This window comes from Pristiophorus japonicus, chromosome 1, assembly GCF_044704955.1.
Source record: "Pristiophorus japonicus isolate sPriJap1 chromosome 1, sPriJap1.hap1, whole genome shotgun sequence".
Taxonomy (NCBI): Eukaryota; Metazoa; Chordata; class Chondrichthyes; family Pristiophoridae; genus Pristiophorus; species Pristiophorus japonicus.
In genome coordinates, this window is record NC_091977.1 from 50,688,645 (window position 1) to 50,711,343 (window position 22,699).

General features: G+C 43.0%; 1 protein-coding gene across 3 annotated transcripts in view; it reads left to right on the top strand.

Moving 5' to 3' along the window:
• Positions 1 to 10,836, top strand: part of cdk7 (cyclin-dependent kinase 7) — a 50,130-nt gene extending 39,294 nt beyond the window's left edge. For 2 of the 3 annotated variants that reach the window (XR_011593154.1, XR_011593155.1), the window contains 3 exons: positions 618 to 762; positions 3,272 to 3,404; positions 10,602 to 10,836. Coding sequence is in view for 1 of the 3 variants with exons in the window: in XM_070879638.1 (XP_070735739.1) it covers positions 618 to 762; positions 10,602 to 10,630 (174 nt within the window). In the remaining 2 variants the exon portion in view is untranslated. The remainder of the gene's footprint in view (positions 1 to 617; positions 763 to 3,271; positions 3,405 to 10,601) is intronic. The other variant, XM_070879638.1, reaches the window with a different exon arrangement.
• The last annotated feature ends 11,863 nt before the right edge of the window (positions 10,837 to 22,699 follow it).

Sequence of the window (22,699 nt, forward strand, 5' to 3'; positions counted from 1 at the left end):
ACTGTTTTATTACCCTAAAACTAAAGTTACATTTTATTACCTGTACTTATTTCCTTACACAAGCACTTTACATATCAGAAGACAAGCCATGCTTTCTCCTCACTACACTTCAAAGTCATCCTGTTTATATTGGGAAAGCCTGCTGCTTCAAGACTCAAAGAAGTTGGACTGTTAACTCTTAATTCTCCAAAATGTCCAACATGCATCTCTCCAGGGTGTCCAACACAATTGACCTCTGTCTCTGGGCTAGAGAGGGGAATCCTGGCCAGTGTTGTCACCCTGAATGCTAACCAGTGACTTCTGTGAATGTATGGGTATCATGAGGGTGGGATTAGATGAGATGCAGAAGGGTGACTAGCGTTAGTAGAACTGTACTCCAGCAAGGAGTCAATGCCTTCAAGAGAGAAGGGGAAAGTAAAGTGGCAATAAAAGAAAAAGACTTCACGGGAGGCTGTGGTTCCATTTTTGTGTTCATGGTAAACCTGTGATCGTGCAAATTCATTCCTAGCATGTTGGAAGGGGATGCTTGATCAACTGATCAGCCTCTTCTTCCGTACTTTATTAAGTTTGAATTGATTGGTGATACTTTGACTACTGCAAAATTATGTTCTTTCAAGGCACTGAAGAAGAGGTATTTTAGTAACCGTCCAGGACCAACAGCAGGACCTCAATTGCCCCGACCCAACTGCTCAACAGAAGTCTTAAAAGAGCAAGAGATTAAGACAGGTTTCAAGCGGAAACGAACTGAAAACATGGAGCAAGGTAATGGGTAGCCTCTCTCATTGGATTTTTCCACTTCTCAATTTTTTTCCCACAAATTGCTTTCTAAGGTGCAAAACCTACAGTCTAACTAGATGTATGTGGCTTATCATGAATACCATGTCATCTGCCAATGGTCGGCAGGCAACTAATAGAGGGTGCTAAGCCACATCCTTTGATGATTTGTCTTCTGTTACCAAGGCTGCTGTTTTGTATAGGGCCTGATAGCTTGGCTGTAGTCGATCAATTATTTGACTCTGGAAGACAGATTATTTATTGGGATTCAGACTTGTGCTGTCCCACAGATCGAGAGATCCAATATCCCGTCAATCGACTGGGCACCCTAGACTTGTACTATTTCTAACCAACTTGCAGTACAGAGGGACCTGGGAGTCCTTGTGCATGAAACACAAAAAGTTAGTATGCAGTACAGCAAGTAATCAGGAAGGCAAATGGAATGTTGGCCTTTATTGCAGGGGCAATAGAATATAAAAGCAGAGAAGTCCTGCTACAACTGTACAGGGTATTGGTAAGACCACACCCAGAGAACTGCATACGGTTTTGGTCTCCGTATTTAAGGAAGGATAGACTTGCATTGGAGGCTGTTCAGAGAAGGTTCACTAGGTTGATTCTGGAGATGAGGGGTTGACTTATGAAGATAGGTTGAGTAGGTTGGGCCTATACACATTGGAGTTCCGAAGAATAAGAGGTGATCTTATCAAAACATATAAGATAATGAGGGGCTTGACAAGGTGGAAGCAGAAAGGATATTTCCACTGATAGGGGAAACTAAAACTAGGGGACATAGTCTCAGAATAAGGGGCTGCCCATTTAAAACTGAGATGAGGAATTTCTTCTGAGGGTTGTAAATCTATGGAACTCTCTGCCCCAGAGAGCTGTGGAGGCTGGGTCATTGAATATATTTAAGGCAGAGATAAACAGATTTTTGAGCGATAAGGGAGTAAAGGGTTATGGGGAGCGGGCAGGGAAGTGGAACTGAGTCCATGATCTTATTGAATGGCGGAGCAGGCTCGATGAGCCAAATGGCCTAATCCTGCTCCTATTCCTTATGTTCTTATGGAATCAGAAAGGGGACCTCGCACAGATTCACTAAGATGATGCCAGGGATTAAAGGCTTTAGTTGGGAGGGTAGATTTCATTACAGCAGAGAAGGCTAAGAGAAATTTGATGGAAGTGTTCAAAATTGAAGGTCTTTAATAAGATGAATAGGGGAAAGCTATTTCCACCAATCAATGAGCTGGTAACTAGAGGATAAAAGTTAAGATTATCACAAAAAGAATGAAGGGAGAGAGTAGGGGAATTCTTTTTACTCTTATGTAATGCCCTGTCAGCAACAGTGGTGGAAGTAGAATCCATAAGAACTTTTAAAAGAAAAGTGAATAATTACTTGAAAGAAATTACTGGATATAAGGAGAGGGTAGGCCAATGAGACTAAGTACATAGCTCGTTCAGAGAATTGGCATAGGCTAAATTGAATAGCCACATCCTTTGCGTAAAGATCTGCCGTCAGCAACTATTTGTAAAGGGTCTGAGACCTATTAAGAGTTGGTTTTCACAGGCACTTGGAATGTCCTACCAGCAACAGTGGTGGAAGTAGAATCCATAAGACCTTTTAGGGCTGGTAACTAAAGCCATGCAGCCATGACAAGGTGAGCATTACTGTCAAAGATGGAAGCAGCCATGTTTTCTGACTGGCGACAGCTAGCAAAAATGGCTGTGTGCTTGCTGGCCTGTATGCCAGGGGCAAGAGTTATGCACATCCCAGTTTTGAATGGGATGAATTTTATGTTCGACTTCCCTTCAATTATTTTCTTTATACCACAAATATAGCATTAAGTACAACATTTTTATTAGTCATTTTGTTTTATTTTATCTGGCTTATTGTAAATAGGGATACGGCAGTGCTTTGATATCTCCCACACCTTTAGTTGAAGCAACTTTTATCTCTATGTAGAAAAATATGTCTACAGCTTGGAAATCCAATGGATAGGAATTAAAGTTTAAAAAAGCCTGTGTTTGATTAATGTTCATGGAGCTAGTTTAAATTTCAGTCAGTTGATCCTACTACATTACTATAAATTACCATCAATGCCAGAACATGGCCGATAGCTGCGTTAATCACCTCTTCTATTACTGTCCAAACTGACATTTTTATATTTATATATTTTGTAGTGCTTTTTAACTATAAAGAAATGCTGGGACTTGGGATTGGAACATTGGTATTATTGTTAGTATCGAGAATCCACAAGTTGGATACAACAGCTTGAGATGCAGAGTCATGCTTCCTCTACTCTGGCCTGACATGGTGTCTTAACCCCAACTTGTGAAGAGTACCCTCAAGTACACCAATGTGACATTTCTATTTCCCATCCATTCGTGTAGCCTCTTTGACAGAAATGATCAGTGTGTTTCAGACTATAGATCACTTTATGCACTCTTGGTATTTCATTGAGATTATTCAAATTAATTTTACTTAGCACCCTTTCAACAGGCAAAGAAGAGACTTTGATCTCATCTGTCTGAGCTGGAATTAAACCCTGAAACTTTAAGTGAAATGAATCTGAGCCTACTCCACTGCGTCATCTATGCCTTCAACTACTGATTTTGAAACAGCAGTTGCCCAGGTTAGAAATTTAGACTAGTTGTGTGACCATTTATGGAGCAATTTATAAAGTTGTTCTAGGGATTGAGTGCAGTATAGGAATGTACCTATTTCCCCACATCTAAATAATTTATACTAACAGACTGTTGAATGGTGGTAATGGCCTGAATTTTTCAGTGGGTAATGACGGCAAACTGTCAGCGTTCAGCGTCATTACCCCTTTAAAACTGACAGCAACTTCAGGATTCAAGTTAAACGCGTAAATCCTGACATTGCGGTCAGTCATTCACTACTCTGCTGCAGGCTGCTCTGTGGGGACCTCCCCGCCCTCCCCCCCCCCCCCCCCCCCCCCGAAGCTGGCAATCAGTGAAATCTGTAGAACTGACTTAAGCTTTTCCATGCTAATATTGCTGCTACTCACCCCATTAAATGTTGAACCTTGTTGCAAACTCGTGAGACACTAATTTTATATTTGTGGAATTACAAATTTCTCCATTATGATAAAAATGACAAGATATTTAGTTTGTTCATGATATTTCGGCTTCTACCTTAATCACGTGTGTATGTCCCAATCTTTATTTTGTTCCCTGTAACATTTTTTTAAAGTGTAGATAATCAGTGCTTTTCATTTAACTTCCTGGTTTGCTGCCTCAGAATTTTTCAATGTGATTGGCTGCTTAGACAGCTTAATGACACCACTGCTGCTCTTCGCTGGAGTTCCCCTTTTGACAGCGCTACGATCAATTTCACGTCGAGGATGCTAAAGTTCTCGCCAGAGGTTGCGAGATCTCTGTGGGCAGCTTTTGTAGAGGTCAGTGGTGATGATCGTTGCTTTGCCGCTGACCGCAAATTATGGGCCAACGTATTAAATGGTCACAAAAAACAGAAAATGACAAAAATACTCTGCAGATTAGGCAGCATCTCTGGAGAGAACAAAAGGGTTAACGTTTCGAGTGTGCAAACTCTTTGTCGGAACTGGAAGATATTACAGATGAGCAGCATTTAAAAAGGAACAGGTCAATGGAAAGGAGAGGTGGTAAAAAAAACACATACAGGAAAAGAAATAGAATGGCTTGTGTAGAAAATAGGAGATGATTAAATGACAGAAGTGATACAAACATGAGACATTAGGAGTCACAATGAGAGAAAACAAAGAAATAAAAGATACATACAAGACATAGGGCCCAAAATTGCCCAGGAGTTGTTCCGTTTTTTTTGAGCAACTTGATTTTTCTGGAGTATCTTAAAAATTCCCATTTTGCACATTCAGTGTAAGTGAGTTAGTTAGGATTTTTTTTAGTTTAGTTTAGTTTTCAAAAGGGGGCGTTACCAGTCACCAACACAGGCCATTTAAGCCACTTTGGACAGCTAATAGTTGTTCCAAACTAACTTAGGCCAACGTATGTGGCCACTTATGAACACACACAAAACCCTTGCGGAAAGTTAAGAAATCAGCGCAGGTAAGCAGAGATAGGGGTGGGAAGGGAAGCGGAGAGGACCTTGCAAAACACTAAACAAAGCACAACACCATTCAAGAAACATAAAAGAAGAAATAAAAAATAAAACTTAAGTCCTACCTTCCTAACTTGGCCCGAGAAGTCAGTGAGCCGGCCGGTGCGAGAGGCCACTCGGCCGGGGATAGGTGTGGGCGGGACGACTGAGTGGGAGAGCACAGGGAGCTGGCCACAGGTTCGCAGAAGACATAGGCAGGCTGGCTGGCTGGGCTGGGCTCACAGAAGACACAGGCTGCCTGGCTGCAGGAATCAACAGACAGCGGGCTGGCTGGTGCGGGAGAGCACAGGGAACTGGCCGATTGCCAATGTTATTCGCTACTGCGCATGCGCGAACGCTCCAATGCGCATGTGCAGCGTTGCCGGCACTCTTTCACGCGCAGGGCCCTAGCTCCGCTCCCCCCAATCCACTGGCCACGCCGTGCCAAAACCCGGGAGAGTCAACAGAGCGGCCAGAATCCGGGGAGATCTTTTTGGCGCCGTTTTCAGCTTACGAAGTTGCCGCATCTCTGGTGAGTGCGCCGAAAAAACGGGTGAGCCAAATTTGGGTCCAATGAGTGTGCTGAATAGTTAAAAGGGTGAAGGAATAGGTAGTTTAATGGGAAGCTTGAAAAACTGACAGTGTTACAGGCTCTAATGGCCTTGGAGCCTCACAGAGGGGAAAATCAGGTTAATACCAAGCTTGCAGACCACCCCGACAGCACAGTGTTCCAACAGGGGGTCCCCACCGCAAGCACTAAGTAGCTTCCCCCCCCCCCCCCCAACGCTTCCACGTTGGCAGCACCTCCTGCTAGAGTGAAAATGGGAACTATTGTTAAGATCTGATGTTGTTAAAGACAATTCTAAGGCCAGAGAGCTGCAAAGTGGCTAGTAGTAAGATTCGGTGCTGTTCCTCGAGCTTGCATTGAATTTCATTTGAACAGTGCAGAATGCCACAGATAGAGAGGACTGAGAATTGCAATGGCAAGCTCTCCCACGTGGTCACATTTATGGAAAGAATGAAGGTGTAATGTAGAGGAAACCGCACACATGCAGCAAATGCAGTATACTGGGTTGAGGAAACACGCGTAACTTGCTCTCTCACCTAAAAGGAGTTTGGGACACTGGACAGTGGTGTGGGAGAAGGCGAATGGCCAGGTGTTGCATCTCTTGCACTTGCATGGACCATGCCAGGAAAGGAGAGCAGGTGGTAGAGTGTCAGAAGAGTGAACAAGGATGTCAAGGAGAGAAAGGTCCCTTCAGAAAGCTGAAAGGGAAGGGGAGGGAAAGATGTGTTTGGTGAGTGGATTATGTTGGAAATAGCAGATGATGATCTGTTTAATGCTAGGGCTTCTGGGTGGGAGGCAAAGACGAGGGGGAACCCTATCACAGTTCTTATATGGGAGGAAGGGAAAGGTGAGAGCAAAGCATGGGAGCTCCAATTGTCTACAACACTAAAGGAGAATCATCGGCTGAGGAAGAAGGAAGATATTTTAGAAACTCTGGTGTGGAAAGTGATAATATCAGAGCAGATTTATCAGTGAAATTGGGAGAAGGGAATGGAGACCTTTACAGGAAGCATGATGAGACTGATCAAGGTAATTGTGGGAATCGGTGGGATTGCAATCGATGTATATGGAAGGTCCATCCCCAGAGGTATAGAAGTCCAGGGGGGGAAGCAAAGAATCAGAAACAACATTAATGAACATCTCTAGATCAGAGCAAGTGCAACATCAACACAGACATCACTGTAATGGAAAAAGAGGTCAGGGTGGCCAGAGTAGGACTGGAACAAAGAATGTTCAACATATTCACCGACAGGACAGATATGTTTTATCTGGGGGAAGTGAATGGAGTTTAAGGAAAAGTTGTTCAATCAGATGGAGGAGTAGTGGATGGGGACTGGTTGGGCTGCTGTTCGAGGAAGAAGATACGATCCTGGTGAGGCCTGGAGGCTTACAGGAACTGTACATTCATAGTGTAAAGGAGTCTGTCGGAGCTAGGAAACTGGAATCTGATAAAGTTGCAGAGGGTGTCAGAAGTGTTGTAGATGTAGGTGGGTAGGGACCGGACAAAGGGGTTAAAATAAAGCCGAAATAAGTTCAGTCTACCGGGACAGTTCTGTTTGTGGATCTTGAGGAGGAGGTGGGCTGTGCCGGGTTGGGAAGTTGTGACGTTGGTTGGGGAATCACCATAGATGATGAGATCAGTAATGCTCGGGGGGGAATGGTGGCTTGGAGTCCAAAATTGGTGGAAGCTAAGTTCCGCCCAGAGATCTGCTGAGATCCTGATCGTACTTTGGGTGAAAGTTTCATGGAAAAATCTTGGAAAGACCACCCGGTGGCAAAAATGGGACTTGCGCGCTGAATCTGGGCAGTAGTGGGCGGTAGCTCCCATTTTCAGTGGCAAATGCAATCCTCGGCAAAGTACTGCTGAGGATTGAGTTGGGCCCAGGGAGGGGGGAACTGATGAAATTAAAAATTTTCAAAAAACTAGAAATCCTTCAGGGGACCCCATCCTCCTGAAACCCTGCAAAAAAAATAAAGAAAAGTGGACTAACTTTTTTTGCAGGTCTTCATACTTACCGTTGAGGTTAGACCTGCCTCTACACAGCGGTCTTTTCCACTGCTGCAGTGGAGGACCGCCCGGACCAAACTTGCAGCTCGGTGGGCGGGAGGACTCTTATGCGCGTTGCACGCCAGCGGACGGTCCCCAGCGGTCTCTCTCCCTGCTGGCAGGTGGCCTCCACCAAACTCGCTCGGCGGGGAGACCGCCCAGAAAACTCAGCAGCAACGGACGGTAAATCCACCAATTTCAGCCCCTTGGTGTTTAGTAGTGTGGTTGTGGTTCAGGAGGAGTGTCCAGAGAATTGGCATTCAACCTTGGCAGGGTAGATGAGGTCCTTCTGCCATACAGTAACTGCATTCCCTTTGTCACCCAGTTTAATGATGGTGTCAAGATTGGAGAATTTTACCCCTTGCCGTAGTACATATTATATGGTCAATACTGGACTACCACATGGGTATTGCGTATATATAAAATTTTCTTAGGATCCGGCTCGAGGGACCAAATGGCCTGCTCCAACTCATATTTCTTATGTTCTATTTCTTATGTCTGTCACTTGCTTTCTGTACTTTCAAGGTTTTCATTCAGTGAAGACATGGTGTACTTTAACATTTTTCAAATAAATTAATCTTTTTATTCACAAACGGACTGTGTCCATTGTAAAACTTGGTGGTTTAAATTTATTAATCTCAAGAAATTATACCAGAGATTTAACCATTCTCTGAGGAGTGTCTTTTCTTAGTGCTGTAAGTATTGAAGAACTAAGATTAAAAAAAAACAAATTGACTATCCTCTAAATGAAACACATTTGTCTTTTTTAAACATCTTGAAGTGAAACAGGTGGTGCCTTGTGGATTCATAATTTAGTGCCTTGCTTTGATTAACAAAGATTTTTTTCAGGTTGGCATCTTTAGATGAGGCCTTAAAGCAGGCATGTTTTTTTAATGAAAGCTTCAGTACTAGATTTATAGGCATTCTAAACTTACTCAGAAAGAGGAGTGTGTGTTAATCGAAGTACGGATAGTATCTAATGAGATAGGATTGGACAAAACTCCTTCCATCCCCCTCTCTCATTTGCATTTTAGCCCTATTCAGCCCTTATTCAATCAAGCCTTCTTCCCTTTCTAAATACGTTGTTAAATATTTTGATTTTTAAATGAAGATACTTGTTGAATCCTAAAAGTTATGCAACTTATTCTTAAGATAAAATTCATACAGATGAGGTGCAATTTCCTTTGCCCAACCCCAAGACAAATCTATTTGGCAGAGTTGGAAGAATCTTTCTCATCCCATTTCCTAGGTCAGTGAAACAGTCCTCCCAAAATATTTCATCTTCTCTGGGGACTATCCAAAGGAAAGAGAATGAAAACTAGCAAGGAAATAGTCTTGTGACACTGAATATGTTTTACTTACCCCAACTTTCTAGCCTAAAGCGTGATAAATCTGTCATTTTTGCTAAAAGTTCTGTTGGTGTGATATAAAGAATACTGTGTCTCTCATGTACAGAGATTTGTTCTGCTCTGCAAAAACTGCCTTCTCTCCTCCTGAATTGTGGAAATGATATCCCTATTCGAGCACCCAGTTGGTTTTAAGCTCGAGTGTCATGGTGACAGAACATACAACACAATCCACAGCGAGAAAAGGTCCCTGATTATTTGTCATGGACTTCCCTGATACACCACCGGTTGATCCTTTTACTTTAAGGAACACTTGCGTCCCTTCCCCTGCCTACCTAGGGAGAGGTGGGAGGGGATACAAGCAGTGCTGTTATTATCTCTATAAACTTTCGATTCTTCTGTACACAGCGATCTAGATCCAGTAACCTGTGGGGATTGAGTTTTGTCTACTCTTAAACCTTGAGTCTTGTGTTCTCCGGTTCTAATATCACTGTCCATGCTAAATAGATTGCTTACTTAATTCTTGTGCTCACCTTCTTCAACTTTATCTCGATATTCCAGGCTCTATATTTTCCCACTTAAGTATTTAATTATCAACTTTAAGAGTCTTGAGGTTTTAAACACATCAATTTAATGTGCCAGCTCTAATGCGTCTGTATTGTGCTACTCGTGGCATGTATTCACTTTTAGTTTCCCTCTGCAATTTCTTAAGCTTCCCCTTAGTTTTCAATGTAAGCTTTTTCTTAACTGGCTGAGTCTCTGTCATGCCTATTGTCTCTAATCCTCGTTTCCTTCCTTATTCCCCTCTGTGTTCAACAAAATACTTTTCTTTAGTTGTTTCCTGTCCAGCAGCAGTCTGTGTTGCTTTCCCTCTATTTATGTTCTCTGTTTTAACTCAACTGTTCCCTTTTACTTTGCCGTGGCTCATTTTGATTCTTCCCAATTCTGTTCTAACCTGGCAGCTGCTCGACCCTTTCACACTCGTAATGATGCTTCTGCATTTAAATTGTGACTGTGTCTGTGACCGCTTGCTTCTGTCCCATCACCCAAATGGTGCTCCCTGAATGCGGATGGTCTTTTGCTTCTCACTTGCTCCAGCTGGTGCTGACACCACACTTCCAGGAGGCCCCAAGTCTTGGCCAGTTGTGACCAAAAGACAGAGGGCAACAATAAGTTATAGTGAAAATGAAGTCTAGATGTGGTTGGTTTGATTCTCTCCACTCCAGGCAAATGCATGTTTTTTCTTGCTGCTCTAGGGCAAGCATAGAGTGCCACTGTACACATGACAAGGAAGAAAGACGGAGTGGGCCATAACAATTAAATCTCATCAGTTATAGTAAACAGTAGACACATTCATTGGAAAAAATACTACTCCCTCACTTAAAAATTCAAACATTGTGAGGAAAATTTCAGGTATCGTCGTCCTTCCAAGAAAAAGCCCGAGGCTTTATCCATTGATGCAAATTGTGTTCTAGGAGATGCAGAAGAACCCCGAAATGTCTGATTTTTTTTAATCTTCTATGTTTTAAAAAAAAACATCCCAGCCAGTTCTCCTTTATGGGGTGGTGGCAAGCGTCTGCTTCATTTGAAAACCAGCATTGTGCCTTGTGATAAACAGGAATTCAAATTGCAGCATTGATGGTTCTAGTGAAGTTGTAGATGCTGTTCCATTTGTTTCACACAGTCTGTGTCCACCTAGATTTATTAGTTAACATAACTTTATTTTCATTAATATCCAGATGTAAATATTGTTGCACTTATTTTTAGGTGGCCTGGCTAAGAGATTAATTTTCTGACCCTTGTTGTCGACTGCTGCTGATACTGGACAGAAATGGAACCAACATATGTGATAAGTTAATATTCCAGTTACTTATTGTAACACAAAGACTTAGCTGCTGTGTACAAAGTGGAGTAGATTTGTTGCATTCAAAAGAATCCTGATTGTGTACATGTGAATAATGATGCCTCAGTAATTTTTCAATAAACATTAAAAAAAAAATTGGATATTTGCTCATCCTGGTGCATATGTTGCAATCAAATATCTTTTGATACAGGTTTTGAATCGAGAACTACAGTTCTATTTTACATGGCTTATATGGCACCTGACTGATATGAATAATGGTCAATGTGGTGATATACTGCAGAATGTCTGCGGGCCTGTAAAACCATTTCTCAGTAAAGATCAACACCTTCAAGAGAGGATAAAAAATGTAAACATGAAATACTCCTGAAATGCTACTAGAGGAGCATGGTGTTGTGGTGTTTAACCTGTTTATTTACCTTAGTAGGATTGATATGTGCAATCTGTGATATGTTTAGTTTGGAATGTTTTTCTATCTGGATTCATTCTAGTGCAGATCAATCACTGCTTTAGTGAAGGTTTCCTAATTGTTGAGTCTATTTCCTAACTCGCATCTCCATGGTGCTTTTCATCCCAACTTTGCTATGACTCCTTCTCAACATTCTTAATAACCTGCTTCCCTGTTTCACCATTATATAGAGGCCTCCTTTTTTGTCCATCCGGTTCTTGTTTCTAGCTTGTCTCCGTCATTCCTTGGCTCAGTGTTAGCACTCGCCTCTGAGTCAGAATGTCATGGGTTAAAGCCCTACTTGAACACAGAATCTCGGCTGATATCTCAGTGAAGTACTGATGGAAGTACTGTATTATATGAGATGTCTGCCTCCTCAGGTGGATGTAAAGATCCTATGGCAGTATTTCAATTATTTCAAGAAGAAGAAGTGAGGTCACCAGGTTTCCTGGCCAACATTTATTCCTCAACCAACGATCATTTATTGCTGTGTGCAAATTGCCAGCCATATTTGCCTGCATTACAACAGTGTACAGTACACTTCAAAAGTACTTCAGTGGCTGTGAAATGCTTTGGAATGTCCTGAGGACTTGAATAGTGCTATATTAATGCAAGTTTGTTCTTATTAATCATCGGAATGTGGGCATCTCTGGCAAGACTGGCATTTATTGCCCATTTCTAATTGCCCTTGAGAAGGCTGTAGTGGGCCTCCTTGAACCGCTGCAGTCCATATGACCAAGGTAATCCCACAATCCCGTTAGGTCCAGGTTTTTGATCCAGCGACATGAGAAGGAATGGCGATGTACGTCCAAGTCAGGATGGTGTGTAACTTGGAGGGGAGCTTGGAGTCAGTAGTGTTCCCATGCCCCAGCTGCACTTGTCCTTCTAGGTGGTGGGTGTTGCAGATTTGGGAAGTGCTGCCAAAGAAGCCTTGGTGGCTTGCTGCATTGCATCCTGTGGATAGTACACACTGCAGCCATGGTATGCCGATGGTGGAGAGAGTGGATGTTTAACATAGTGAATAAGGTGCCAATTAAGCCACCTGCTTTGCCCTGGCTGGTGTCGAGCTCCTTAATTGTTGTTGAAGCTGCACCCATTCAGGCAAGTGAAGAGTATTCCATCACGTTCCTGAGTTGGACCATGTAGGTGGTGGCGAGGCTTTAGGGAGTCAGGAGGTGAGCCAGTGAGACAGGACATACCTATGGATGGTGATGGAGGAGTCTGGAATGTATGATTCTGCAAGTATCTCCGTTTGTTGCTTGACAGCCTGTGGGACAGCTCTCCCAATTTTGGCACCAGTCCCCCCCCCCCCCCCCCCCAGATGTTAGTGAGGAGGACTTTGCAGGATCAACTGAGCTGGTTCAATGTCTAGGTTGCAGCCGAGTGGTCCGTCTAGTTTTCTGCTTGTTTTTGTTTCTAGCGGCTTGATCTTGATGGGCCACCAGAGGGCAGTTAGAGGAGTCAACTACATTGCTGTGGGCCTGGAATCACCTGTAGGCCAGGCCAAGTAAGGACAGCTGGTTTCCTTCACTGAAGGACATTAGTGAGCCAGTTGTGTTTTAATGACAGTCCAGCAATTTCATAGTCACCTTTACTGGTACCAGCATTTATTTCCTGATTTTTAAAACTGAATTCAAATTCTCAAACTGCCATGGTGGGATTTGAACTCGCGCTCCCGGGATTATTAGTAGGTCTTTTCCTTTTTTTCCTCGCTGTCTACTATGCTACTAATAGGTTTGTTCTACCTTCTCATTATTAGCAGCACCTCGGGCCTGTGAACCTTGCTCTCGATGGTTGACCACCTCTCACCCAGTTTCCTTCTCTCATTTATCCTCCCTGTAGCCGACAAATGGAAACAGGTCTGATGCTGAGTACGGGATTTGATGACCATTTCACCTGACCTCAGGCCAGTATTAAACTGTGTCCGTCTCTCTCTCCATGGCATCAAATTTCAAACCAGCAGTGCTAGTGTTTAAAAATAATGTTATACAATTAGCAGGTTGTGGTTTTTTTAATAAGAAATTAAGCAACTCTGGGCCAACTATAGATACAGTGCAATGTGACCTGATGTTTCATAAACAAATAGAAATTTACAGCACAGATGAAGGCCATTTCGGTCCATTGTGTTTGTGCCGGCCGACCAAGAGCTGTCCAGCCTAATCCCACTTTCCAGCTCTTGGTCCGTAGCCCTGTAGGTTACAGCACATTAAGTACACATCCAAGCATCTTTTAAATGTGGTGAGGGTTCCTGCCTCTGCCACCATTTCAGGCAGTGAGTTCCAGACCCCCACTACCCTTTGGGGGAAGAAATTTCCCCTAGTATCTCCTGTAAATCTCCCCCCAATTACTTTAAATCTATGCCCCTTGGTTGTTGACCCATCTGCCAAGGGAAATGGGTCTTTCTATCCAGGCCCCTCATAATTTTATACACCTCAATCAGGTCTCTCCTCAGCCTCCTCTGTTCCAAAGAAAACGGACCTTGGATTTCCAATCTTTCCTCATAGCCAAAATTCTCCAGTCCAGGTAACATTCTTGTAAATCTTCTCTGCATCCTTTCCACTGCAATCACATCTTTCCTGTAATGTGGTGACCAGAACTGCACACAGTACTCCAGCTGCAGCCTAACAATTGTTTTATACAGTTCAAGCATAACCTCCTTGCTCTTGTAAACTATGTCTCGACTAATAAAGGCTAGTATTCCATTTGCCGCCTTAACCACCTTATCTACCTGGCCTGCTATCTTCAGGGATCAGTGGACCTGCACTCCAAGCTTCCATTGTTTCTCTACACTTTTCAGTGTTGTACCATTTAATGTGTATTACAGAAATCATTTTTCTTAAAATGCTGTATAAAATTCTAGTCTTATTTCTGATGGCTTTTACAATCTTATTTTATGGACGTTGGCTTGTTGGATTTCCTTATTTCTTATCTGCTACCTCGTGCTGGGAAATGGACGTGGTCTTGGCCTCGTAGAGTAATGCAACACCTCTAAATCTGGATAACGATTGTCATTTTGTGCTGCATCCGGTTACACTGCAGCACCTTGGCATTGTCCTCACTACAGAAAAACATTCTTACCACTGCAGCAGATGGATTTTCTTGACAGAGGTCAGTGCCTGAGTTCAAAACTCCAGAACTGGAATACACGTGAACTAAGTTGAGGAAAAAGTTAAATATGAGGAATTTTCTGAAGGGAAAGCCTCAAATGGTTTGGAAAAGGAAAATGGAAAAAATATTCAACTCTGACAGATGGTATTTATTACAAATGTATTCCTACCTTATCGATAATATTGCTATATAATCATAATTCGATGTGGTGCAGTGTTTGATTTGAATAAATGTTATGTTGTAAACTTGCCTCTTTTTAAAAAGCATAAAAAACGAACGAAGTTATCATACGAGTAGACCCTGTTATTTACCAGGAGCGCAAAAAGACGAGGTGAGTGTGGAGGGAAATTTCCTCATGGCTTCTCCTGCTGTACTACTATTACCATCAGCAGGAGTTCAGAAACTCTGTTCTTGCACGTAACATGGTTTCCACTGATGCACTCAACAAGAGAACAGCATCAATAGAGACCAGGGAAGAAAGCTACAGAGGTTGTATAGTGAGATCGCAAAGTGGACAGTTAAGATCATTGCCCGTCTAGCCTTGAGTAGAGCTTGGATTTAGAAGCTTCGATGGAACTTCAGCAGTAGTGACTCATTACCGGTACTGTCTAGGAGATCACAAGACTCTTCCCAACTTGTACTGTCACCAACCAAAGACGAGGACCTTTCTTCCGACCTGTATCAGCACCGTATCCAGTCACTTTAAATATTGTTGACTTGTGAACCCATCTTGTATGTGTGAACACTTCATGAATTCTTGAGAAAACAGTACAATACAACTTGCATTTATATAGCGCTTTTAACATAATAAAACATCCCAAGGCACTTTGCATGAGCATTAACAAAATTTGACACCAAGCCACATAAGGAGATATTAGGACACATGACCAAAGATTGGGCAAAGAGGTAGGTTTTAAGGAGCATCATAAAGGAGGAGAGGGAGGTTGAGAGGTTTGAAGAGGGAATTCCAGAGCTTAATACCTGGATAACTGAAGGCATAGCTGCCAATAGGGGATGCGTAAGAGGCCAGAAACACAAAACATAGAAATCACAAATGGCACCAACAGGAAGTCCATAAAGTACATATGCAGCCAGCACTGGGACTTAAAGTTGCCCAGGGTGGAACATGAAAGGAATACATGGATTCCTGAAGACATTTCTTTTGGGCTTTGTGTTTTGATCATTCTGATTTAAGGAATTTGATTAAATTTATAATGAGTTTAACCAATTAGGGAAACAGCAAAAACCACATGAAAATTGGGTTTAAAAAAAAAACACAAATTCCAGGCAGCCCTGTGTGATTCACCACCTGGAAGTGCAGTGGAAAGCCTACATCTGCAGTTTGTAACGGGGAAATTGGATTTTCCCATTGTACGCTGTTAACATGCAGTCTTTTTATTATAAACGTTGACATAAAAAAGGTTACAGAAGCATTATAATGATGTCGAAGAAAGACTAAATCGGGACAGGAAATGCATGTCATACAAAAGACATTTAATAGTAAAGTAAAATTGCTACAAAAACTGAACTGATACAGGTTGAACCTCTCTGGTCCGGAAACATCCGTGGTTCGGCATTAGTTTGCATCTACATGATACAAGAGCTACTCATTTAAAAAAAAAAATGAAATACATGAGGCAAGCCAAGCTGCCAGATTGGTTCAGGAAGTTAGCCCAGGAGAGCGGTGAGCAGCACTCTATAGGTACTGGTAAGCCTAGGCTAGGTGTATGCTTATATAGGGTGTATCGGAACTGTCATATACTGACCTCCCATAGTTCGGAAAATTTTCTGGTTTGGCACCGGTCAGCTCCCGAGGGTGCCGGACCACAGACTGTAATACAAATGAATCAGACGTCACAGATTAAGCAAAGAAGTTAAGAGAGCTCCAACTTGCTACACCATAGAATGACAGCATGAGGTTTTTGCTGATTATCCACATGTTGAGTTCCTGATCTTGGGTGTGCCTTTATGAAGGCCATAGTTTTACCACAGGGAGTGAAAGAAAACCAAGAGAATAGCTGCCAGCTGCTGCTCCTTAATACCAGGGTGTTCAGCAGATGTTTTGTGGTCAATATTTCTCATTGAGCGAATGGAATACAGTGCGCGAATGGAATACAGTGCCCAAATGAAAGGATAGGGAGGAGAGGGGATAACCAGACCTGATCGTGTTTGAAGAGACTCGGGTGGAGGTTTTCTTTTCCCCAGAACAGATAGTGAATTGTACGGATGCTTTGTTACACATATAAGCTGTCACTCTGCTGTGCAGTCAACCTGATGAAAGTATCAGTTCTCAACAAAGAAAATCAATCTCAAATGAATAGTGTAAGGCATAAGATCTCTTTAAAAAATCACAGGATGTCTAAAAGCTGATTTTATGGAGAGCCTTATAAGAACATAAGAAATAGGAGCAGGAGTAGGCCATACTGCCCCTCGAGCCTGCTCCACCATTTAATACGATCATGGCTGATCCGATCATGGACTCAGGTCCGCTTTCCTGCCCGTTCCCCATAACCCCTTAATCCCTTATCGGTTAAGAAGCTGTCTATTTCTGTCTTAAATTTATTCAATGTACCGGCTTCCACAGCTCTCTGAGGCAGTGAATTCCACAGATTTACATAGAAACATAGAAACATAGAAAATAGGTGCAGGAGTAGGCCATTCGGCCCTTCTAGCCTGCACCGCCATTCAATGAGTTCATGGCTGAACATTCAACTTCAGTACCCCATTCCTGCTTTCTCGCCATACCCCTTGATCCCCCTAGTAGTACGGAGCTCATCTAACTCCTTTTTGAATATATTTAGTGAATTGGCCTCAACAGCTTTCTGTGGTAGAGAATTCCACAGGTTCACCACTCTCTGGGTGAAGAAGTTCCTCCGCATCTCGGTCCTAAATGGCTTACCCCTTATCCTTAGACTGTGACCTCTGGTTCTGGACTTCCCCAACATTGGGAACATTCTTCTTGCATCTAACCTGTCTAACCCCGTCAGAATTTTAAATGTTTCTATGAGGTCCCCTCTCATTCTTCTGAACTCCAGTGAATACAAGCCCAGTTGATCCAGTCTTTCTTGATAGGTCAGTCCCGCCATCCCGGGAATCAGTCTGGTGAACCTTCGCTGCACTCCCTCAATAGCAAGAATGTCCTTCCTCAGGTTAGGAGACCAAAACTGTACACAATACTCCAGGTGTGGCCTCACCAATGCCCTGTACAACTGTAGCAACACCTCCCTGCCCCTGTACTCAAATCCCCTCGCTATGAAGGCCAACATGCCATTTGCTTTCTTAACCGCCTGCTGCACCTGCATGCCAACCTTCAATGACTGATGAACCATGACACCCAGGTCTCTTTGCACCTCCCCTTTTCCTAATCTGTCACCATTTAGATAATAGTCTGTCTCTCTGTTTTTACCACCAAAGTGGATAACCTCACATTTATCCACATTATACTTCATCTGCCATGCATTTGCCCACTCACCTAACCTATCCAAGTCGCTCTGCAGCCTCACAGCATCCTCCTCGCAGCTCACACTGCCACCCAACTTAGTGTCATCCGCAAATTTGGAGATACTACATTTAATCCCCTCATCTAAATCATTAATGTACAGTGTAAACAGCTGGGGCCCCAGCACAGAACCTTGCGGTACCCCACTAGTCACTGCCTGCCATTCTGAAAAGTACCCATTTACTCCTACTCTTTGCTTCCTGTCTGACAACCAGTTCTCAATCCATGTCAGCACACTACCCCCAATCCCATGTGCTCTAACTTTGCACATCAATCTCTTGTGTGGGACCTTGTCGAACGCCTTCTGAAAGTCCAAATATACCACATCAACTGGTTCTCCCTTATCCACTCTACTGGAAACATCCTCAAAAAATTCCATAAGATTTGTCAAGCATGATTTCCCTTTCACAAATCCATGCTGACTTGGACCTATCATGTCACCTCTTTCCAAATGCACTGCTATGACATCCTTAATAATTGATTCCATCATTTTACCCACTACCGATGTCAGGCTGACCGGTCTATAATTCCCTGTTTTCTCTCTCCCTCCTTTTTTAAAAAGTGGGGTTACATTGGCTACCCTCCATTCCATAGGAACTGATCCAGAGTCAATGGAATGTTGGAAAATGACTGTCAACGCATCCACTATTTCCAAGGCCACCTCCTTAAGTACTCTGGAATGCAGTCCATCAGGCCCTGGGGATTTATCGGCCTTCAATCCCATCAATTTCCCCAACACAATTTCCCGGCTAATAAGGATTTCCATCAGTTCCTCCTCCTTACTAGACCCCCCGACCCCTTTTATAACCGGAAGGTTGTTCGTGTCCTCCTTCGTGAATACCGAACCAAAGTACTTTGAGAGAAGAAATTCCTCCTCATTTTAGTTTTAAATGGGTGGCCCCTTATTCTAAGATTATGCCCCCAAGTTCTAGTCTCCCATATCAGTGGAAACATCCTCTCTGCATCCACCTTGTCAAGCCCCCTCATAATCTTATATGTTTCGATAATATCACACCTCATTCTTCTGAATTCCAATGAGTGGAGGACCAATCTCCTCAACCTTTCCTCATAAGTCAATCCCCTCATCTCCGGAATCAACCTAGTGAACCTTCTCTGAACTGCCTCCAAAGCAAGTATATCCTTTCATAAATATGGAAACCAAACTGTATGCAGTATTCCAGGTGTGGCTCACCAATACTTTGTATAGCTGTAGCAATTTTATACTCCATTTTATACTCCCTAATTTTATACTCCATCCCCTTTGCAATAAAAGCAATTGGCCTTCCTGATCACTTGCTGTACCTGCATATTAACCTTCTGTGTTTCATGCACAAGTACCCCCAGGTCCCGCTGTACTGCAGCACTTTGCAATTTTTCTCCATTTAAATAATAACTTGCTCTTTGATTTTTTCTGCCAAAGTGCATGACGTCACTTTCCAACATTATACTCCATCTGCCAAATTTTTGCCCACTCACTTAGCATGTCTATGCCCTTTTGCAGATTTTTTGCGTCTTCACACATTGCTTTTCCTCCCATCTTTGTATCGTCAGCAAATTTGGCTACGTTACATTCGGTCCTTTCTTCTAAGTCTTTAATATAGATTGTAAATAGTTGGGGTCCCAGCACTGATCTCTGCGCCACCCCACTATCATACACTGATTTTCACCTGAATCCTTAGATCAGTTCAAGTGCTTATTTCCAAGTCAGGGCATGGTTTATAGTGTTGGGTATACAAAGCAAGTGGAAAAGTAACTTTCAAAATTCAATACATATTTTATACAAAAAATTAGCTGTTTAATACAAGCCAAAAACCTTATTCTTCACAATTTCTCTCTTCCTGTCCTGATGTTGGTGACATACTGCAGTATGATTCTATGGATAACTGCTGCCCTGAGACACCTCACCTAAGTGGCTATTCCTTATCTGTGAGCCTAGACAGTGAATGTACATGGGCTATTTGACCATGGATGAGGGAGGGAGGAATAGCCATGCCCAAATCTGACTTCACTCAATGTGTACACACACTTATCTAGCAGGGTGACTAGATAGTGATCAGGAGCAGAAATCTGGCTGAACCTCTTACGGGCCTATGAACAGACCCAAAGGAAAAGATCCTCTGGTCCATCCAGCCTGTCCCACACAATTGTGATACTTTCTGCATCACAATATATACACTCTCCACTCCACCCTAAACCATGTGATCTCCTGGGAGAGGCAGAAAAACTGTTAAAACCAAGGTCAATTTAGGGAAAGAAATTTTCGACTGTGAGTTATCCTAATCAGGACCTATCAGATCCAATCCAGAGTAATGAATAGCTGAAAAAATTGCAAGGTAAGCCCCGACAGCCACACCCCAACCCTGAGGCCTGAGGCTGGCCTGAAATTGGTCCTAGCACCTTAGTAACACTTTCTGCGTGAACTGCCGTCTCCTGTCATGCCCCCAAAGGCAGATTGTGCATTCCAATAACAAAAATATCGGGCTGCTTGCCTTGCCAGGAGGTAACTATCAGGAGAGGTGGGGGGGGGGGGGGGGGCGGGGGCGGGGGGAGATGTGCTTATGAGGATTGAGGTTAAATGAAGTAGGGTCGGAGAAGGCTGTGGTGGAGCATAAACACTGGCACAGACCAGTTGGGCCAAATGGCCTGTTTCTGTACTGTAAATTCTATGTAATTGTGGAGTCGGGAAGCACACTTTAAAACACTTACCTTTCTGGTGGCGATCATTGACTTCTTCTCCAAATGGTGCAGATGTTCCCCAGCAGGCAGGAAAACCCTACGGTTACTGCAGAGAAGTTGGTGCAGGAAATTTTTTTCACATTTTAGGACTTTGATTTACTAAGTATCTGACTGAAAGAAACAACGGAGGCACTGGGAATTAATTGCCATATGATGCAGCTTTATCCTCAGTTGAATTAAATTTAGAGAGTCAAATGTAAATCAGTAATGCCACAAGGCCAAAGATGGGAACAAATGTGGGTTTACTGTATTAATCAACTCACACCAGCACATTTTGTGGCTTGTGCTATATAGCACTATTGGTTAGTCTTATCTTGGCAGATCCCTTAAAGTGTGCCATGTTCTCCTGCATCCGTTTCTAGGTATTGCAGATACAGTGGACAGTTGGCCACTACTTCCTGCCAGTCATGGTGCACTGAAGTGCCAATCATTGCAAGATTCCTTGTAACCTCCTAATGCACAGCAGGGTAATTTTCCCTACTATCAAACATGAGATTTGGGGATGCACTACTCTCCAACCTGCCCTTAGAATCCCTTTTGGGCCTTTAAATTAGATTCATTCTCCTCTTCCGTTTTTCATAAAATTATCGAATAGGAGAGCATGGAAGGAGACCATTTGGCCAATCAAGTCTGCACCAGCTCTTTGAACAGCAATCCAGTTACTCCCACGTCCCTGTTCTTTCCCCGTAAACCTACAATTTTTCTCCTTCAAGTATTTATCAAATTTCCTTTTGAAGGCTACTACTGAATCTGTATCCATCAGCCAGTGCATTCCAAATCCTAACAAAGTTTTTCCTCATGTCACCTCTGGTTCTTTTTCCAATCATCTTAAATCTGTGCCCTCTGGTTAGCAACCCTTCAGCCACTGGAAATGGTTTCTCTTTATTTACTCTGTCTAAACCTTCTACATCTTTATAACCTCTACACCTCTAAAACAACCTCTGTAATTGCATTTTATATATAGCCTTTGGAAAGGCTGTCAAATGCTTTAATACTATATTCAGAATGTTTTTTCCCCTCCCATGTGGCCACTTACCTTTAAGTGGTGGCATTCCTTTTAATTTAAGACAGCCGCCCTTGATCCTTGCACATCGAGTATTCATCCCTCTGCAGGTCTGTGGCCTGAGAGCTCGCGGATCAAGCGGTGCAGGGAGCATATTAAGAGGAAATAGACTGATCCCAGTGAATCAGGCGAGGTGTGAGGGCATCTAAAACTGCACGGATATACCCAGCAGTTCAGTCAGTGCGATCAACATCACCTCCGATTGAAGAATCAGTCCTTATATTGCCTTCCACAGATGTATAGTTTACCAGCTTTGCCAAAATGATGGCTTGGGTCAGAAGTACTGTGGGGCCACTATAATGGAACTGGACCCTAATGTTGCAAACTAGGAGAGAAATCATTAAGAAAATTGAGGCTTCAGAACGCACCAGATTACAAGTGTGCACCTTTTGAGCAATGACTTGTTAATATTAGATGCTGGGTGGGGAGGGTGGGGCGAATACTTTCAACTCCTGCCCAGCTGTTTCGCATCTGAAAAACAGTTTTTTAAAAATTTCAAAATATACTTTATTCATATAAAAATTTGCACAATACATTGGAAGGTAGTTCAGTACATTTGCATGCGGTCAGCAATTCCATACAATACATTTGGATGCTAACGGCAGTTCCGTTCAATACATTTGCTTGCTTTACATTTCAAGTACATTTCAGTACAATCCAGGATACATTGTAATACAGTCATCAAATTACTTTACTAGTGGCACTATACGGTACACGGAATGGGTGAGGGTACAGTTACATTTCTTTGCAACATACAGAACTTGCATTATACATGGTACTGCATAGGTTTTTTCAGATCATGGTGCTCTATGTATACAAAAAGTTTACAAGTACAGCCCGAGGGGAGTTTTATACTGATTCCAGCCCCTGGGTTTATCGTGGCGGAAGGGCTTTAAACTGTGGCTCTTCCCCACCGTGATTTTGCAGCGTCTGCACCAATTTTTAGTGTGTCCCTCAGCACGTACTCCTGGATCTTGGATTGCGCCAGTCTGCAACACGCAGACTTGGACATCTCCTTGCTCTGGAAGACCAGCAAGTTTCGGCAAGACCAAAGTGCGTCTTTCACCGAGTTGACAGCCCTCCAGCAGCAGATGATGTCTGTCTCGGTGTGTGTCCCTGGGAACAGCTCGGAGGGCACAGAGTCCTGTGT